The sequence below is a fragment of the Sapajus apella genome, unplaced genomic scaffold, assembly GCF_009761245.1.
Source record: "Sapajus apella isolate SASKATOON/1434 unplaced genomic scaffold, GSC_monkey_1.0 scaffold187, whole genome shotgun sequence".
NCBI classification, from domain to species: domain Eukaryota; kingdom Metazoa; phylum Chordata; class Mammalia; order Primates; family Cebidae; genus Sapajus; species Sapajus apella.
Window position 1 is genome coordinate 916,255 of NW_022437127.1, and position 19,214 is coordinate 935,468.

General features: G+C 43.9%; 1 protein-coding gene across 5 annotated transcripts; it reads left to right on the forward strand.

Moving 5' to 3' along the window:
- Positions 1-746: 746 nt before the first annotated feature.
- Positions 747-17,924, forward strand: CD160 (CD160 molecule). Of its 5 annotated transcripts, none has more exons than XM_032268912.1 (5): positions 748-1,004; positions 8,639-8,783; positions 12,210-12,536; positions 14,374-14,511; positions 17,344-17,924. In XM_032268912.1, the coding sequence occupies exons 2-5, from the start codon at positions 8,711-8,713 to the stop codon at positions 17,493-17,495; spliced, it is 690 nt and encodes a 229-aa protein (XP_032124803.1). In that variant the 5' UTR covers positions 748-1,004; positions 8,639-8,710; the 3' UTR covers positions 17,496-17,924. The 5 variants fall into 5 exon arrangements, with proteins under 5 accessions (XP_032124806.1, XP_032124803.1, XP_032124808.1 ...); XM_032268917.1 differs by having other exon boundaries at positions 749-1,004; positions 17,255-17,364; XM_032268915.1 differs by lacking the exon at positions 8,639-8,783 and having other exon boundaries at positions 747-1,004.
- Positions 17,925-19,214: the final 1,290 nt, after the last annotated feature.

Consider the following 19,214-nt stretch of genomic DNA (forward strand, 5'->3'; position numbering starts at 1 on the left):
TTACAGGCGTGAGCCACTGCGCCCGGCCTCATACAAATAATTTTTAAAAGTTATTGGCCAGACGTGGTGGCTCATGCCTGTAATTTCAGCACTTTGGGAGGCCAAGGTGGGCAGATCACTTGCGGTCAGGAGTTCAAGACCAGTCTGGCCAACATGGTGAAACCCTGTCTTTTAAAAAAAATAATAATTAAAAAACAAATAAATAAATAAAAACCTACTCTCAAGAGAAGACTTAGTACTTTCTTTATACTTGAGAGGGCGCTCTGTCCTTCTATCTTCTATTCTATCATCAGTCCCTTCCTTATTATGAATTACCGAATACAAAAGCTTTTTTCCCCAGGGTAAAGAAAAGAATTTTAAGGGGTGGTTTTTTTCTCAGCCCTCTCAGCACCCTAGTCTATTTTTTTTTTTTTTTTTTGAGATGGAGTTTCGCTCTCGTTACCCAGGCTGGAGTGCAATGGCGCGATCTCGGCTCACCGCAACCTCCGCCTCCCGGGTTCAGGCAATTCTCCTGCCTCAGCCTCCTGAGTAGCTGGGATTACAGGCATGCGCCACCATGCCCAGCTAATTTTTTGTAGTTTTAGTAGAGACGGGGTTTCACCGTGTTGACCAGGATGGTCTCGATCTCTTGACCTCGTGATCCACCCGCCTCAGCCTCCCAAAGTGCTGGGATTACAGGCTTGAGCCACCGCGCCCGGCACCCTAGTCTATTTCTAACAGCAAAAAGACAACACAAGGAACTGAGAAGGAGAAAGGAAATGCAGGACGAGTTGCAGGAGAGAAAGGAGAAAAACATCCACAGTGGGGGTGGAGGAAGAACTCTGAGTGCTAACAACCCATCCTGTGGTTTTCAAAGACCACGTACAACAGCCGTGAAAGTGTGAGCCATGACGAAACTGGAGAGATGGGGGTTTAACAAGATGCAAGAACAATCTGAGAACGGAGAGCTCATTTCAACGTGATACCCCACTCTGAGAGCAAGAAAGAAGAACTTCTATCTTGAGGTAAAAAGGCCTGTTGGGGACCTGGGGTCCAGGAGGAGGGACGGGACGGTTGACAGGACAGGCTTCCCATGAGGTCCCTGAGAAACCTGCTTTTTGGAGGGAAACGTCCCCTGCCCTCTGGAACCTGGGGTGAATGAAACTTTTTTTTTTTTTGAGATGAAGTCTCGCTCTGTTGCCTAGGCTGGAGTGCAGTGGTGTGATCTCAGCTCACTGCAACCTCTGTCTCCCAGGTTCAAGCAATTCTCCTGCCTCAGCCTCCCGGAAACTTTTAAAATAGTCGCTGTAATCTCCCAAGCCATCACTGACCAAGGAAAAACAGAGCAAAATAGAAATGGGAGGGAAGCTGGGGGTGGTGGTTCAGGCCTGTAATCCCAGCACTTTGAGAGGCCAAGGCTGGAGGATTGCTTGAGCCCAGGAGTTCAAGACCAGGCGGGGCAGCATAGGGAGACCCCATACAAATAATTTTTAAAAGGTATCGGCCAGGCAGGTGGCTCACACCTGTAATTCCAGCACTTTGGGAGGTCCAGAAGGGTGGATCACTTGAGGTGAGGAGTTTGAGAGGTTACTTCTGCCTGCTGGACCAGCACGCTCATTCCATGGGCATTCAGGGTTCCGGGTCCCATTCTGACGCTGGGCGAGGTCCAGGCATGTGCCACAGGTCACACGGCGCTGGGATTTGAACGCAGGCGCCCCCGGGAGACGCCAGGACCCCCACCGAGGCGGCTCCCACCTGAAGGCGCAGGAGGGAGGAGAGCGTTTCCCGCTGTCTGCGAGCGCTCGCCTGGGAGGCCCCGGGGAAGATCACAGGTGAGGATGCCAACTCCGCGGGCACCCTCCCCCCTGCCCGCGCCGGGGCTTGCAACGATGTAAGAGGGGAGACCCGCCCCTGGCGTGTGTGGCCTGGAAAGTCCCCAGACTTCTCACGACCACCCCCTCCCCCATCGAGGGCCAGGTGCCGCTCTAGCACATACCGCGTCCCCAGGACCCACCAGGCCCAATTTTGCACCCCCTCGTCTCCTCTGCTAGTTTAGTTTTTCCTGGCTAGCCCCCATGCCCGCGGGACGGTGCACGGCGGGAGTGACGAACGCGGGGCGCGCTGGGGTCACCCCGGCTTCGGGTGGAACACAGCGCCCTCTAGCGGCCACGGTGCGGAATCGGCGCCGCCGGCCACCGTCACCCCAGGGTGCCCCCTCCCGGGCACCAAGGTCACTTCCCACAGCATCCCTGCTCCGTGACCCCGCCGGCCCCCAGCGCGGCTGAGGGGTCCACGACAGACTTACACGCTCCTCTTCAACTCGGGCCTAGGCACCGCGAAGCCTGGCCACTCCAGCGGACCGACCGCCGCACCCGCGCTCCGAGCCGGGCCGCCTGGCCGCCGCTCTCTCCTTGGAAGCGGTGCCTACCCCGCGCCCCTCCCATACACCTGCACCAGTCCCGTGGGAAACAGGCCTAGAGGAGGAACACGACCTTCTCAGCGTTCCATAGCTACCTAGTGCGGGGCTAGGACTGGAACCCCGATCTCCTCAGCCCACTCCTTAACGCACACACCGTGTTATTGAGGCACCAGCTCCCCAGAGCCCACTAACATCTGTGAAGGCCTAACTCCATTGCTATCCTGCAGCCTTTCCGCATCCTTCATCCAGAATTTCTCCTTTCCTGCTTCTGACACTTTATGACCTTCTTACCGTTCTTCGTACGTTCTTGTGTTGGAGCTGATCGTGAATGGAGAGGGCCAAGGGGGACTCCAGGAGAAAGACTCATAAGTTGGGTCAAAACTCTGCTCCCCAACTTAGGAGCTGTGCCACAAGGCCTCTCCAAGCCTCTATATGCTTCGTACAAATAATGTTTTAAAAAAATAATAATGGCTTAGTGTTTAATACTGTAAGGACTAAACACAGTCTCTTGTATGTGGATGTGCCTGGAACACTGTCCATGGAATATAAGAAAGCATAAAAACAATCATAGCTAGCCGGGCGCGGTGGCTCACACCTGTAATCCCAGCACCTTGGGAGGCCGAGGAGGGTAGATCACAAGGTCAAGAGATAGAGACCATCCTGGCCAACATGGTGAAACCCCGTCTCTACTAAAATATTAGCCGGGCGTTTGGCACACGCCTATGGTCCCAGCTACTCGGGAGGCTGAGGCGGAAGAATCGCTTGAACCCGGGAGGTGGAGGTTGCAGTGAGCCGAGACTGTGCCACTGCGCTCCAGCCGGGCGACAGCAAGACTCTGTCTCAAAAAACACAATCATAGCTAGCGTTTATTGAGCCCATACTCTCAGCCAGGCACTACGCTAAGTAGTTTACATAGGGTAATTTGACCCTCACAACCCTAGAAGACAATATTTTGTCACCATTTTATAGGTAAACTCATTTTCGGAGAGGTTAAGAAACGCGCCCAGTATTACACAGATAGTAAGTGTTAAAGCCAGATCTCTAACAGGCAGGTCTGACGCCAGAGACGATTCAACCAGTGAAACATCTGCCTCTGCCTCACGGTGCCCGACACATTACAGATGCTCCGTGTTTGTGAAATAGGACTATTGATTAAGGGCTGAGCATAGTGCCTGGCCCAGGAACCTAAGAAACTTGACCTTGAACTTGACCTTGTCATGCAACTGTTAAGTTTTAGGACCAGGATTTGAACACACTCTGGCTCTAGAGTCTATGCATTTTAACCATAATCCTGGACTGAATGAATAATTGCAATCCTTATCTTCCTCTTTGAATCAAATGATGCTTTGTCACTAAGTATTTCATGTTTCATTTCAAGTGTTACCAGGACATTCCTGTGTAGCATGAAGGTGTAACAGGAGAGAGGGGACAAGAAGAGGTCAAGGCTAGGAAAACACATTGGGGCCACACCATGGGCTGCTGCGGGGCTGTTTCATTAGGACTGTGACAAATGTATAGACAAGTACAGACAAAATTAACAATCGTCTCTACTTAGGTTTTCTTTTATGTTCTTTAGTAGTACTTTATAGTATTTTTCCTGTGGGTCCTATTTGGAATCGTGTTACATTTTTCTGGACATTTTATGGGTTGTTTTGGTTGCTACAATGAATGGGACATTTTTTCTATTATCATGTTGTCTGACTAATAATTATATCTAGGAAAATTAATAATGTTATGTGTTCATAAATACCTTATTAAATTATATTTATTTATATACACTAATTTAATTATTTTATATAAATTATAATTACATAACATTCTATTCTGTGGATATGCAATAATTTATTCAGCCATTCTTCTACCAATGGGGTCTTCACCTGTTTCCTTTTTTTGTGGGAGCAGGAGGGGGACAAGGCTTTGCTCGTGTTGCCCAGGCTGGAGTGCAGTGGTATGATCTTGGCTCACTGCAGTCTCCACCTCCCAGGTTCAAGCAATTCTCTTGCCTCAGCCTCCTGAGTACCTGGAATTACAGGCATCTGCCACCATGCCTGGCTAATGTTCGAATTTTTTTTTAATTTTTTTTTTTTTAAGACGGGGGTTTCACCATGTTGGTCAGGCTGGTCTTGAACTCCCGACCTCAGGTGATCCACCCACCTTGGCCTCCAAAGTGCTTGGATTACAGGAGTGAGCCACCACACCCGTCCGTGTTTGCATTTTTAATAGAGCCAGGGTTTCATCATGTTAGCCAGCTGGTCGCAAACTCCTGACCTCAGGTGATCCTAGCACCTCAGCCTCCCAAAGTGCTGGAATCACAGCTGTGAGCCACCACACCTGGCCTTCACCTGTTTCTAATTTTTTGGTATTATCAACAATGTTGCAGTGAATATTCTTGTACATATATACTAGCACACTCATGCTTTTATTTCTGTAAGCTATAGCCAAAGGGACAGGGTATGTGCATTTTAAATGTTAATATATAATGAGTATTCCCCCAAAGCTCCATAACAACGTATAGTTCTACCCAGAGCGAATGATTTACTGCGTTTCTTCTTGCCCTTACCAAAACTGGATTTATCAATCTTTTAAATTTTTTTTCTTTTAACAGGTGGTAATTCTGAAATTATGAACTCTGAATTTTTAATTTGTACTTCCCTGAATACTTGTAAGACTGAAAACCTTTTTATTCCATTTTCTCTTTTGTGAACTGCCCATTCAGATACTCTATCTTTTACAGTTTCTAATAATTCTTAAGTTTCTTGGGTTTGCCAGATGTAAGTTATCTCACATATAAATAGTAATAATTTTGCCTTCAGATTTCCAATATTTATACCCTTTGCTTTATTTTCTTGTTTAAATATAATGTCAGACACTTCCAGAACAATGTAAAATAACAGAAATAATAGGAAGCATCTTTGCCTTGCTCCTAATATTAAAAGAAATTATCCTATATTTGACCATTAAATATGATGCTGAAATTTTATCTGAGATATACATTTCTCCACTATATTGAATAGTATTCATCCATTACCATTTTACTTAGGCTTTTAGTGGGAATTAATGTAGGATTTTATCAGAAGGTAATATTGACTTTCTTTTTTGATCCAGTAGTATGTTATTAATAGAATCCTAATATTAAATCATCCAAGAATTTCTAAAAATGAAACGTCATTCTATTTGTCATGGGGCATTATATTTCTAATATCTTGCTGGATTGGTTAGTTAATTTTTGTATGTGTGTAATTTTTGTTTGTTTTTTTTTGAGACAGACGGGTTCTCAGTGTCAACCAGGCAGAGTGCAGTGGAGGTCATAGCTCTCTGCAGCCTTGAACTCCTGCACTTCTCTGACCTAAGCCTCCTGAGTAGCTGAGACTACAGGTATGCACAACTACACCTGGCTAATTTTTTTAGCTGTATTTTTTGTAAAGACAGGGTCTCACTTCATTGCCCAGGCTGGTCTCAAACTCCTGGGCTCAAGTGATCCTCCCATCTTGGCCTCCCAAAGTGCTGGGATTATAGGTGTGAGCTGCTGCACCTGGGCCTTTCAATTTTTAAAAGTTTAAATCTTATGAAACAGCATACAGCAGCATGTGAAAGGAATAAGATATTATGACCAAATGGCTTCCGTTTTTGTTTGTGTAGGACTGCAAAGATGTATCAATTTTAGGAAATCTATTACTGTAGATCACCATCTTAATAAATCTATAAAGAAAAATAATATGATTATTTCAGTTGATATTTAAAGGCAACTACTAAGACATGCACATCCATCCCTGACATTTTAAAACTTTTTTGGTATCTTTTTTGACACGGAGTTTTGCTTTTATTACCCAGGCTGGAATGCAGTGTCTTGATCTCGGCTCACTGCTACCTCCACCTCCCGGATTCAAGCGATTCTCCTGCCTCAGCCTCCTGAGTAGCTGGGACTACAGGCATGCACCACCATGCCCAGCTAATTTTGTTATTTTTAGTAGAGACAGTTTCTTCATGTTGGTCAGGCTGGTCTCGAACTCCTGACTTCAGGTGATCTGCCCGCCTCGGCCTCCCAAAGTGCTGGGATTACAGGCACAAGCCACCATGCCCAGCCTAAAACTCTTAATAAAATAGAAATAAATATATATTCCTTAACATAATAAAATACATCTAATTCTCAAAACTACTATAATACTTAATAAGGAAACATTTAACATTCTCCATTAAACTTAGAAAAAACACAGAGATTCATTATTACCATTATTATTTAATATTTTTTCTGGAGATATTAACCAATACAATTAGAAGAAAGAAATCAGAGGTATAAAATAGAAAAGGAAGTAATTGTTATTTACACATAATGTGATTGCATGACTGGAAAATCCAAGAGAATCAACTGAAAATCGATAGAATTAAAGGAGGGTAGCTGGATATGAAATTAATATCTGGTGAAAAAAATAGCCTTTCATATACGAACAACAAAGAAAAATGACATGATATAATGAATGATATAAAGAGACTGAAAAAACAAGTTAAAAGGTACAATGGGTAGCCGGGCGCGGTGGCTCACGCCTGTAATCCCAGCACTTTGGGAGGCCGAGGCGGGTGGATCACGAGGTCAAGAGATCGAGACCATCCTGGTCAACATGGTGAAACCCCGTCTCTACTAAAAATACAAAAAAAAATTAGCTGGGCATGGTGGTGTGTGCCTCTAGTCCCAGCTACTCAGGAGGCTGAGGCAGGAGAATTGCCTGAACCCAGGAGGCGGAGGTTGCGGTGAGCCGAGATCGCGCCATTGCACTCCAGCCTGGGTAACAAGAGCGAAACTCCGTCTCAAAAAAAAAAAAAAAAAGATACAATGGGTAAAAGATGACATTTTCAATAGTGACAAAGAATATGAATTATTCAAGAAACAAACTCAGCTAAGAAATGAACAAAGACTTTATGAAGAAAACTTCTATACATATCTGAGACACACATATTTGAAAAATGAGTATCACGTTCTCAGATCAAAGGAATCAGTGTAACAAAAAATTCAATTCTCCCTAAGTTGAAACATAAATTGAACCTATCCCAATAAAAAAAAATACCAGTAGGACTTTTCTTGGTGGTACATGGTAGGAAGGGAGAGACGAGACAAGCTGATTATAAAAACCAGAAAAATTAATTTATAGAAAAATTCTTGTTTTCCCCTTTTGAATTTTGAACTCTGTGAATGTAATTACCTATTTAAAAGTTATAAACTACAAAACTTCAAACACATTTAAAAAATATATACACAGAGGATTTTTTAAAAATAAAAATATATTTATTTTATATACATAAATGCAATTTGCCCTTTTAACCTAATGCTATATCATAAACAGATGTTCAGGCCCATATTTATAGAAGTATCTCATTCTTTTAATAATATATAATATTTTATTGTATAGATTAATTGAAACTTATTAAACCATTTCCCTACTGATGAAATTCAGGTGTTTGTTTTTGTTCAGTTATTTTGAAACAGGGGTAATTTTTCTTAGCCAGGATTAGAAGGTATAATTATAAAAAGTAAAACAAAAAAAATACTGAATGAAAAGTATAGCCTCAATCGGAGGGAAGCTTTCCTGAACAATGCAGCAAACCCAGACAACTTAGAGGAAAAGATAGGTATGTTGAATTCAATTACATACGATGTAAATTTTCCTTGTGGAAAAAAAAAAAGCATGATAAACGAAGTGAAGAGATAAACAACAAATTGGGAGAAAGTATTTGCCTAAAAAATGGCAGATGGGTTAATATCTCTAATATAGAGAAAGTTCCTGAAACGAGTTTTTAAGAAATATAAACACACAAGTCATGGACAAGGGAATACCAATAACCAACAAGCATATGAAAAGATCCTCAACCTCACTAACCATGGAAATGCAAAATAAAACAGATCTCTAACAGAACATCTGATTCTCAACAGCCTTTTTGGAGAACAATCTGATTATAGTAGAAAAAAAGTATTAATACTCATAGTCTTTGACCCAGCAATCTAATTTAACTTTTAAAAAAAGGTGAGAAAATAGGCTTTGGTGTCTCCCTAGTCTCTCCCTTCTCCCCACCCCCACCCTAGTATATTTCACTTGGTTTACCGCGTCACTTCCCAGCCAGCTGAACACACATGCCCAGACCCTCCTCTACCTCCATCATACTCTAGCCAATCAAAGCTAGTGCCTGGGGTGGGGAGATGGTCTTGGAGCCCTGGAAAGCTTTGTCTAGTGGGTCCCCCTGTGCTTTCAGGAGCCTGAAGCCAAGGATACCAGCAGAGCCAACATTTGCTTCAAGTTCCTGGGCCTGCTGACAGCGTGCAGGATGCTGATGGAACCTGGCAGAGGCTGCTGTGCCCTGGCCATCCTGCTGGCAGTTGTGGGCATCCAGTCTGGTGGTAAGGACAGGCCCTAGAGCAGAGACAGCCGTGGCGAGGACCCTGGGCTTAGGGGAAGGGTTGGATCCCGTGATTTTCTCAGGTGGGGAAGCAAAGGACTCACTCTTCTTCTTCTTCTTCTTTTTTTTGTGGGGGTGGGGACAAAGTCTCACTCTGTCACCGAGGCTGGAGTGCAGTGGTGCGATTTCGGCTCACTGCAACCTCCACCTCGGAGGCTCAAACAATTCTCCTGTCTCAGCCTCCCGGGTAGCCAGGAGTGCAGGCGCGTGCCACCATGCCTGCCTAATTTTTATATTTTTAGTAGAGAAGGGGTTTCACCATATTGGTCAGGCTGGTCTCAAACTCCTGACCTCAGGTGATCCTCAGGAGCCCGGCCAACTCACTCTTCTTACATTAAGAGTCAAAAATACGGCGTCTTTTTATTTTTTGTTAGAACAGATACTACTGCCTCTCTACCATTCTGCCTCTGCTATGTGTGTTAATGTACCCTGGTCATCTGTGCCTCAACCTAAGATTCCTTTAGTTTCTCATATATTATAAATGTATAAAAGCCAGGCTTGAGATCTAGATACTACAATCTTTGTTAACTTCAGCAACTAGTTTAACTACTCTGGCCTCAATTTGTGTATTTATAAAATGGAAACAATAATACCTGTCTCTATGGCTATACCGAGGATTTGATCTATAGAAAAGCACTCTAATAGAGACCCTATAGAATTTCCAGCTGGAAAGCAGAAATTAAGAGTTAATCAATGGCTGGGATTGCAGGTCTCCCTCAGATATGGGTCTAGCCCATAAACTACCCTTTTAAGAGAATGGCATTAAATATGTAGGGGACAGCTTCCATCTCTGCCTCTTCATCATTTTCATGCGAGTGAATTTACTGTGTTTACCAAGGGGAGTCTTTTTTTTTTTTTTTTGAGGTGGAGTTTCACTCTTGTTGCCCAGGCTGGAGTGCAATGGCACAATCTCAGCTCACCACAAACTCTGCCTCCCGGGTTCAAGCGATTCTCCTGCCTCAGCCTCCTGAATAGCTGGGATTACAAGCAGGTGCCACCACGCCCGGCTAATTTTATGTTTTTAGTAGAGACGGGGTTTCTCCATGTTAGTCAGGCTGGCCTTGAATTCCCAGCCTCAGGTGATCCACCCGCCTCGGCCTCCCAAAGTGCTGGGATTACAGGTGTGAGCCACTGTGCCCCGCCACCAAGGGGAGTCTTACAAGGAAAAGCAAGTCATAGGGGATCACTCTGCCAAGGGAGTGGGGGAGGGGCTGGCAGCCTCAGCGTCTGCCTAATGGGTTTTTAGCAGAGAGCTGGATTTAACCAAGGCTGAGGTTTTGCAAGGATTCGTCATAGTGGGAGTAAAGCTACGGGAGCTGAGGGAGGGTGTAAGGGGAGATTATAGCAATGACTACGAAACATAAGCTACGGAAGACAGTGAAGTTTGAGGAGAATGAGGGACGGCACCAAGGCGGCAGGGCCAATGCCCTGGAAAATTACGTCAGAGACAGCCCGGGAGCCAGGACAGTACCCTGGGTCAGCCCAACCCTTTTCTCCACTTCTGTACCCAGGTCATAGATTACTTGCAGGGAACATCATCAAGTCTGCAGACTGGCACCATCAGAGTCATGGTCTTTGGATAACAACGGTCCCTCAATAATTAGTCTGTTCCTCCAGTCCATTCTCCATTTCCACACAGTGGGTGTTTTTGTTTTGTTTTGTTTTTGTTTTTGAGACAGAGTTTCACTCTCGTTGCCCAGGCTGGAGTGCAATGGTGAGATCTCGGCTCACTGCAACCTCCACTTCCGGAGTTCAAATGATTCTTCTGCCTCAGCCTCCCAAGTAGCTGAGATTACAGGCATGCGCCACCACACCCGGCTAATTTTGTATTTTTAGTAGAGACAGGGTTTTGTCATGTTGGTGAGGCTGATCTCGAACTCCCGACCTCAGGTGATCCGCCTGCCTTGGCCTCCCAAAGTGCTGGGATTATAGCCACGAGCCACCGGGCCCAACCTTGTTTTTAATCATCTCTGGTATTTCTGTGGCCTCATGTTGTATTTCTTAGAACTTTTACTCATCCTTCAAGTCTCAGCTCCAGTACTTACTTCACTGTGAAGTTTTCTTGATTCTTAGACAGACTCGGCAATCTCTAAGATTCCTCAATTACAATAACTGTGGAATTAAATTGCAATTTTTTGCTAATCTGGTTTTTTTTTTTTTTTTTTTTTTTGAGACGATGTCACACTCTGTTGCCCAGGCTGGAGTGCAGTGGCATGATCTCGGCTCACTGCAACCTCCGCCTCCCAGGTTCAAGCAATTCTCCTGCCTCAGCCTCCTGGGTAGCTGGACTACAGGCACACACTGCTACGCCCAGCTAATTTTCCTTTTTGTATTTTAGTAGAGACAGGGTTTCACCGTGTTGCCTGGACTGGTCGCGAACTCCTGAGCTCAGGCAATCTGCCCGTCTCAGCCTCCCAAAGTGCTGGGATCACAGGTGTGACCCACCGCACCCAGTCTACTAATCTGTTTTTATATTAGGCTTTAAACTCTGAGAGTGGCTAGGCACGGTGGTTCATGCCTATAATCCCGGCACTTTGGGAGGCAGAGGCAGGAGGGTCGCTTGATGCCTGGAGTTTAAGACCAGCCTGGACAAGATAGTAAGAACCTGTCTCTGCAAAATAATAAAAAACTAGCCAGGCACAGTGGTGCATACCTGTAGTGTTAGCTACTCAAGAGGCAGAGGTGAGAGGACTGCTTGAGCCCAGGAGTTGAAGGGTGCAGTGAGTCACAATTGTGCCACTGCACTCCAGCCTGGGTGACACAGCAAGACCTTCTCTTTTTTTCTTTTCTTTTTTTTTTTAAAGATGGGATTTCACCATATTGGTCAGGCTGGTCTTGAACTCCCGACCTCAGGTGATCCGCCCGCCTTGGCCTCCAAAGTGCTTGGATTACAGGCGTGAGCCACTACGCCTGGCCAAGACCTTCTCTTAAAAAAAAAAATTAAAAAATTAAAAAATTAAAAAAAAAATCCTCAGTCATCTAGTGGTTAGGGGAAAAAAAAAAAAGGTCCGACGGTGGGGTTCATGTCCTAGTCATCACAGCCCCAGCAGGTTTGGCAGAGTGAATGCCTAAACATATTTGTTAAGTGGAGAAACAAAGAAACCTATGAATTAATGGACACTTTGAGATTATTTAGTCCCTTAATTTTCATTTTCCAGATGAATAAACTACTCCCCAAGGAGTTAGGTAACTTGCTTATGGTCACACGGCCATCGATAGAGCTGTAATTTGTATTTCCTGTCTGCCAGCGTGGCTGCCAGCTTCTGCTCCAGTCCTTCCTTGAAGATTTCTAGTGATAAGGAGCAGTTATGGTGAAACTCAAAGAACGCGACCTGACCTCTGGGTAATTCTTCCCTTTCCATTCCAGGATGCATGAACATCACCAGCTCAGCTTCCCAGGAGGGAGCCAGATTAAACTTAATCTGTACTGTGTGGCATAAGAAAGAAGAGGCTGAGGGGTTTATAGTGTTTCTGTGCAAGGACAGGTCTGGAAACTGTTCTCCTGAGACCAGTCTGCAACAGCTGAGACTTAAAAGGGATCCTGGGATAGATGGTGTTGGTGAAATATCATCTCAGCTGGTGTTCACCATAAGCCAAGTTACACCGTCGGACGGTGGGACCTACCAGTGTTGTGCCAGAAGCCAGAAGTCAGATATCCGCCTTCAGGGCCATTTTTTCTCCATTCTAGTCACAGGTGAGTCTCCAGTACTCCTAGTGCCACCAGGTGGGACAGTGACCAGGGCTGACAGCTGGAAATATAACCAGATGGTTCAGGTCCTGGATAGGCAGTTTCCTTCTTCCTCAGTCCTTTCCATCACTCCCATCGGCGGATGCTGCCTTTCTTCAAAGTCCACATACAAACATCATCTCATTTTGCCTTTAATTTTAAAACTCTTACTGGGGTGGCTGTTGCATTTTTATTGACAGGGAGATGGAGTCACAGGGGTTGAAGAGACTTGTCCAGTGCTACTCACTGACCAGGGCCAGTAAAAGCAGATAGGAATTAGGCCTCCTGGTTCCCAATTCAGAGGTCTCCCAGAAATGTGGCTGTATTTCTGAATTCAGGCAGACAAACAGATCAGGTGTGAGATAAAACGGGTATCTGTCTTAAGGACCATTTAGTTGGAAGAAGGAAACCCATTCAAGGTACCATAACTTAAAGGAGGAAAAACAAAGCAAAAATTACGGCCGGCCCTCAGGAGTTCCAGTTCCTGGAACCAGAAACCAGAAAGGGGACAGGGCCTAAAACAGTTACGGTCTCAAACTCTGAGGCAGGGAGGCCTCCAGCTTCTGCAGCTGTCTCACCCTGTGTCCCCTCCCTGCTCCAGTACTACTTTGGCATATCCTAAATATGGGTGCTCCAGCCCCAGCTTTATATGACTTCCTTAAGTCAAATTGTGCCCTACAGAAAGCATCTCTGTGTTCCTATATTCCCAGACAATAGAGCAATCTTTCAAAATGCTGTGGGGGGAAAAAAAAACTTCACCTAAAATTATATATTCAGCCAAACTATAAACCAAATGTGAGGAAAGAAAAAAGACACTGAGAATTATAATCTTTATCAGAAAAAAGAAAAGGAAAAAAGACATTATCACAAGATGCTATGAGTCAAAAAAAATTGCTTTCCATGTAATTTTTTTTTTTTTTTAGATGGAGTCTCCGTGTGTTGCCAGGCTGGAGTGTAGTGGCACAATCTCGGCTCACTGCAACTTCTGCCTCCCGGGTTCAAGCAATTCCTCTGCTTCAAGCAATTCCTCTGCTTCAGCCTCCCATGTAGCCACCAAACCCAGCTAATTTTTTGTATTTTAGTAAAGACGAGGTTTCACCGTATTGGCCAACTAGTAAATGCTGGATAAAAATCCAGATCTAGGCTGGGTGTGGTGTCTCATGCCTGCAACTCCAGTGCTTTGGGAGGCCAAGGCAGGTGCATCAGTTGAGCCCATGAGTTCAAGACCAGCCTGGCCAACATAGTGAAAATATCTCTACAAAAAAAAAAAAAAATACAAAAATTAACTGGGTGTGGTGGCACATGCCTATAGTCCCAGCTACTAGGAAGGCTGAGGTGGGAATATCGATTGAGTCCAGGGGGTTGAGGTTGCAGTGAGCCATGATCACACCATTGCACTCTAGCCTGGATGACAGAGCAAGACCCTGTCTCAAAACACAAAAAACCCTGATCTATTCCAAAGAGCAAGATTTTAACTTATGCCAAATTGCTTGACCCACTCTAGAAAATGGGGATACCCAAGTCCAAGGTGACTAAGCTGTTTCAGCTATCTCTGTGGGAAAACTTTAGAATTACTTTAAGGTCTATTTGCATCCCCAGTGTCTAACACGCAGGAGATTCTATACTTATTTATGGCTGCTTAAGGACATCATAATTACCCACAGGGTTAAAAAATACTTATTTGGGTAATGAATTATGGTGGGAGGTATCCTTGGAGATCATAGAGATGTCATGAGATGATGCAAAGGGAGGTACTGATGATTTCTGAAACCCTCCCCTGATCCATGATTCTCTTTTGAACCAGAGACGGGGAACTACACAGTGACGGGATCCAAACGACGACACCATCTTGAATTCGGCCATAGTGAAGGCACTCTCAGTTCAGGCTTCCTACAAGAAAAGGTCTGGGTGATGCTGGTCACCAGCCTGGTGGTCCTACAAGGTATGTCCAGAAGAGCCGTAAGCACCCCAAGCTATAAGTGTACTATAATATTTCTGCCACCTTGGTTATTCTCCAGGAGGAGAAGGTTGGAAAGGAAGTCCAGAGGGAGAGAAGAATGTTCCTCGAGTCCTGGCTATCCACAGGGAAGTTCAAACCGGTTTCCCTGATCCAAAGGCACTAAAGACTTTGTATATGTAGAGGAAGACAAATGAATCTGATTTTTCAATGGGTAGGAGGTCAGACTCATTAGGAAAGAAGGCCTGTGAGAGAGGCATGTTAGTACAACTGCCTCTACTCGCTGCATGAACAGAGGGCTCCAAGTTGAAGCAACAGATTTTTGGCTATTACAGGAAGAACAAGGCAAGCGATACTTGGTCTGGAGGTGGGTTTTGAACAGTGCAGCTCCTCAGCAAAGGCTGATGGCCAGATTGGGCATATTAAACACATGCAGCTGAGTCCTCTGAGCACCACTTATCCATATGGATTTCCATTTTCCCTATAACAAAAAGTGAAACTTCCAATAATTTGTCATTATGTTTTTGTGTAACAAGCAACTGATACAGGTTTTTGCCTGTCCTTGGCATTCTTACCTCCATTTTATTTAGGTTTTCCTCAAATCAGTAACTATCACTGTTTTGAGCGGCATCAGAATGTAGGCTCTATATATGTAAAGACTTTGCCTCGTTTACCCCAAGTCTCAGACATATAGCAGGCTCTTAATAAATTTGTTAAAGAACCTGTATGATGAATCAGATGCTTTACACATGATTCTAACTTGCAAGCAAACATCAGGAAACAGACATAAAGAAGTTGAATGGGACCTGGCACAGTGGCTCAAGCCTGTAATCCCAGCACTTTGGGAGGCCGAGGTGGGAGGATCCCTTGAGCATAGGAGTCTGAGGCCAGTGTGGGCAACAGGATGAAACCCATCTCTACAAACAAGTACAAAAATTAGGTACGGTGGCATGCGCCTATAGTCCCAGTTACTCAGGAGGCCAAGGCAGGAGGATCACCTGAGCCCAGGTTGGTTGAGGTTCAGTGAGCCACGATCATGCCACTGTCCTCCAGCCTGGGTAACAGACCCTTTCTCAAAAAAAAGTTAAATGTTGCCCTTCACAGCAATTAATACAGATCCTTCTCACTCTTAAACCTTACACTAATGACCTACTATATGCAAAGAACCTCTTACCTCCACCACCTCCCTCATTCTGAGACTGCCTCCTCCCCTTTCCAGAAACAGGGCCCCCAAAACATTCCCTATTCCAGTCCCTTATTTGCAAGTCATCAAAAGAAAACAGAGATTTCAAAAAGAAAACAGAGACCTTATCTGTAATCCTTAGTGAGGATCTTCCAAGTTTAAGCGTATGCCAGTTTTCAGGAGGAAACACGAATAAGAAACAGTCTGACCCTTTAGACATAATTTTTTACTGACTCTAACTTCCCTTGTTTAGGCTACTGTAACCAATAAAATACATTTTATTTTAGAATAAAAATTCTGAAGGGGAAATTGAGTCTAGCCATACAGCCTACTACCAGTCACTATCTTTGATTCCCAAGTCATCCTAGAGGAAAAAAAATAAAAATAAATTTTATTTTATTTATTTTTTTTTTTGGAGACAGAGTTTCACTCTCGTTGCCCAGGCTGGAGTGCGATGGCGCGATCTCGGCTCACTGCAACCTCCGCCTCCTGGGTTCAGGCAATTCTCCTGCCTCAGCCTCCTGACTAGCTGGGATTACAGGCACGCGCCACCATGCCCAGCTGATTTTTTGTATTTTTAGTAGAGACGGGGTTTCACCATGTTGACCAGGATGGTCTCGATCTCTTGACCTCGTGATCCACCCGCCTCGGCCTCCCAAAGTGCTGGGATTACAGGCGTGAGCCACCGCGCCTGGCAAAATAAATTTTAAAATGTCTGGGCTTTTTTCCCTTTTCCACTCAGGTGAAGAGAATGAACTTTTGAATCCAATCTTTTGTTTTCTCCTATCTTCAATTCAAGCAGCTTTAAAGTTAACAAAAGGAAAAAAACTAAAGCTCAATATTTGATTAACAAGAAAATACACACTACTTACAAGCTTTGTTTATCCCTCTCCTCCAACTCAAGGCTTGGTAGAATCATGGAAAGAGGTAGCATTCAGAATAGTACACATGCTTTCTCAGGTCTAGAAACATCACATAGATCAAGTTATCACGCTTACACATGGGGAAGAGGAGGAGGGAGTTTTCCTGGAGATCTGTGCCCCTCTCAGCTCATGAAGCTAACTTCAGTGAATATCCTTGTCTTATCATTGTGCCAGCAATTCCAAGCTATACGTGCAAAGCCTACCTTCAACTTTTTGAGTGGCATCTATTGCTTCTTTGAATGTCCCACCTTCCAGCAAGGGGCGATCAAGGCTAGCCCCCTCCCCACTCCCACCAGAATGAGATTTGCTCAAGATCACAGCCCTAACTTTAGTAATAAGACACAACACATAAAATAGTTCCCTTTACAGTCATGAGGGCCAATCAAACATACACTCAGGATAGGTCAGACTTCATTTTATCAGGTATTTTGTTGCTATTCTAAGTTACCAGGCAGTAACACACTCAGGATAGGTCAGACTTCATTTTATCAGGTATTTTGTTGCTATTCTAAGTTACAAGGCAGTAACACACTCAGGATAGGTCAGACTTCATTTTATCAGGTATTTTGTTGCTATTCTAAGTTACCAGGCAGTAACACAAACTTTCTTTTTCTTTCCACAGCTTTGTAAGCCTTGTGCCAAAAGAAACTTTTTAAAAAGCTACAGCAAGATAAGTCTGACTCTGGCTTAGTATCTTTCTCATTACAATAGGCACAGAGAAGCAAGCAATGGAGCACAGCGGGAGAGATGCGAATATGCCAAGAATCTGTGGAAACAGGAGCTGGGGCAAATCAGTGTGCACCTTGACTTTCCCCCCTCACTGTCAGAGCAAACTTGCCTTCTGCCCTCCTAAGCTCCAGTAAATAAAATAGCTTTCACAAAGTGGCTGGTATACTGTTCTCAAATACTGGATAAATATATGCTTTTTTGTACCCCAGAACAACTTTTCCTCCTTCCTCATCAACACGGTAAAATAAGTCAAGTCAAACAAAAGGAGAACACCAAATGTGGGGGGAAGAAATTTTTATTTAACACTGTAAAGGAAAAAGAGAGAAAACAAGCAAAGATACGTAGGACGGAAAGGAAGACAGCCAGATCCAGTGACTGACTTGGTATGAAAATGAGGAAATGCAGATAGACCTTGACGTTCAACAGCATCCACACAGCACTGCTGGAGGAAGAGGAAGATTTGTGCAGACCAGGCGCACCACAGACTACAACTGTCCAGCTTCAATAAATGCTTGTTAACCTCTTTGGTCATTTCTCTTTTTAAATAAACGCCCATCACAGTATTTGCAGTCTTTTCTCCTAAATTCACAAACTCTCTTCTTTCTCTTTGGACAGATGACCTCTTGTCATAGTTAAGCAGACAGTAGGCAGGATATTCCTGATAGGAGGAACTACATGAGTAAAGGGGTAGGAGCGCAGAAATTTAGCTACAGCTCCATGGTGAGCCATTAAAAGGAAAGAGACACTTTACCTGTGATCCTTGGCAAGGACCGGCCAAACGTGGGAGCTAAGGATTGTGGGAATGGAGAGAGATATGGCTGAGGGAGGTAATACCCTTATTAGTGGTAATCTTGAACCTCAAACTAAGATTTTAGACTTTGTATCCTATGGAGATAAAAGGTCTAGACATGGAGCCAAAGATCTGGATTCAAATTCTGGCTCTGCAACATACCAGTTGTCATTGGGCAAATGAAGTTCTGAGATGCGATTTCTGCTTACTTGTCCGTAAAAAGTGATACTGCCTACTCCATCTTCTGTTTCCACAGGATTGTTCTGAGAATCAAATGACAGTCTGTATTTGGAACCTAGAACCATCTGAATTCCGACTCCAGTCTCCAAAGCTTTCTCCACTACATCATATTCATTTTAATCCTTCTCTACCTGTTTCATATGTTAGTTCTGTGTTTCCAACTAAATAAGAAGCTCACATGGGTGAGATGTCTTTTGTTTTTAGTATTCAAAGAATCTCCTAGAGCTACTCAACACTATATAATCACTGGAAGTCTCAGTAAGAAGTTATATCCAACTATATGAAAAGTTTCAGCCATTGTACTATACTTAATTACAGTCCATATATAACAATCTGTGACACACAATCACAGAAAGGATACACTGCCCAAGTTTATCAAGACATTTATGAGCATGAGACTACCAGCTCTGACTCGAACTAAGCAAAATATATACAAAGCAAATATACTTTGTACATACCAACTGAGTCTTGCTTCTAAAAGAATTTATTTACTCTGCTTATCTCAGGACTTGGTTCAACAGAAATTTAAGATATTTGTATCTTGGTTTTCAAAATGTATTGAAACAATTGACTTCAAACAAGCCTACAAATTTCCATGCATGAATAGGCAGTTTTCTGGACACACATCTTAGCCCCAATCTATGAGTGATTCACAACCATGGGTTTTGAACCTCTGTGAGGCCATGAGGTTATTACAAGGAACAGATATACCATAATCTTGAGCTTGAATAAATATCTTTCAAATATTTGTATATACTATATTTCAACTGGATACAGATTCTGGTGTGACTAATAAAGATAAATTGACTTAAAAGCATTACTG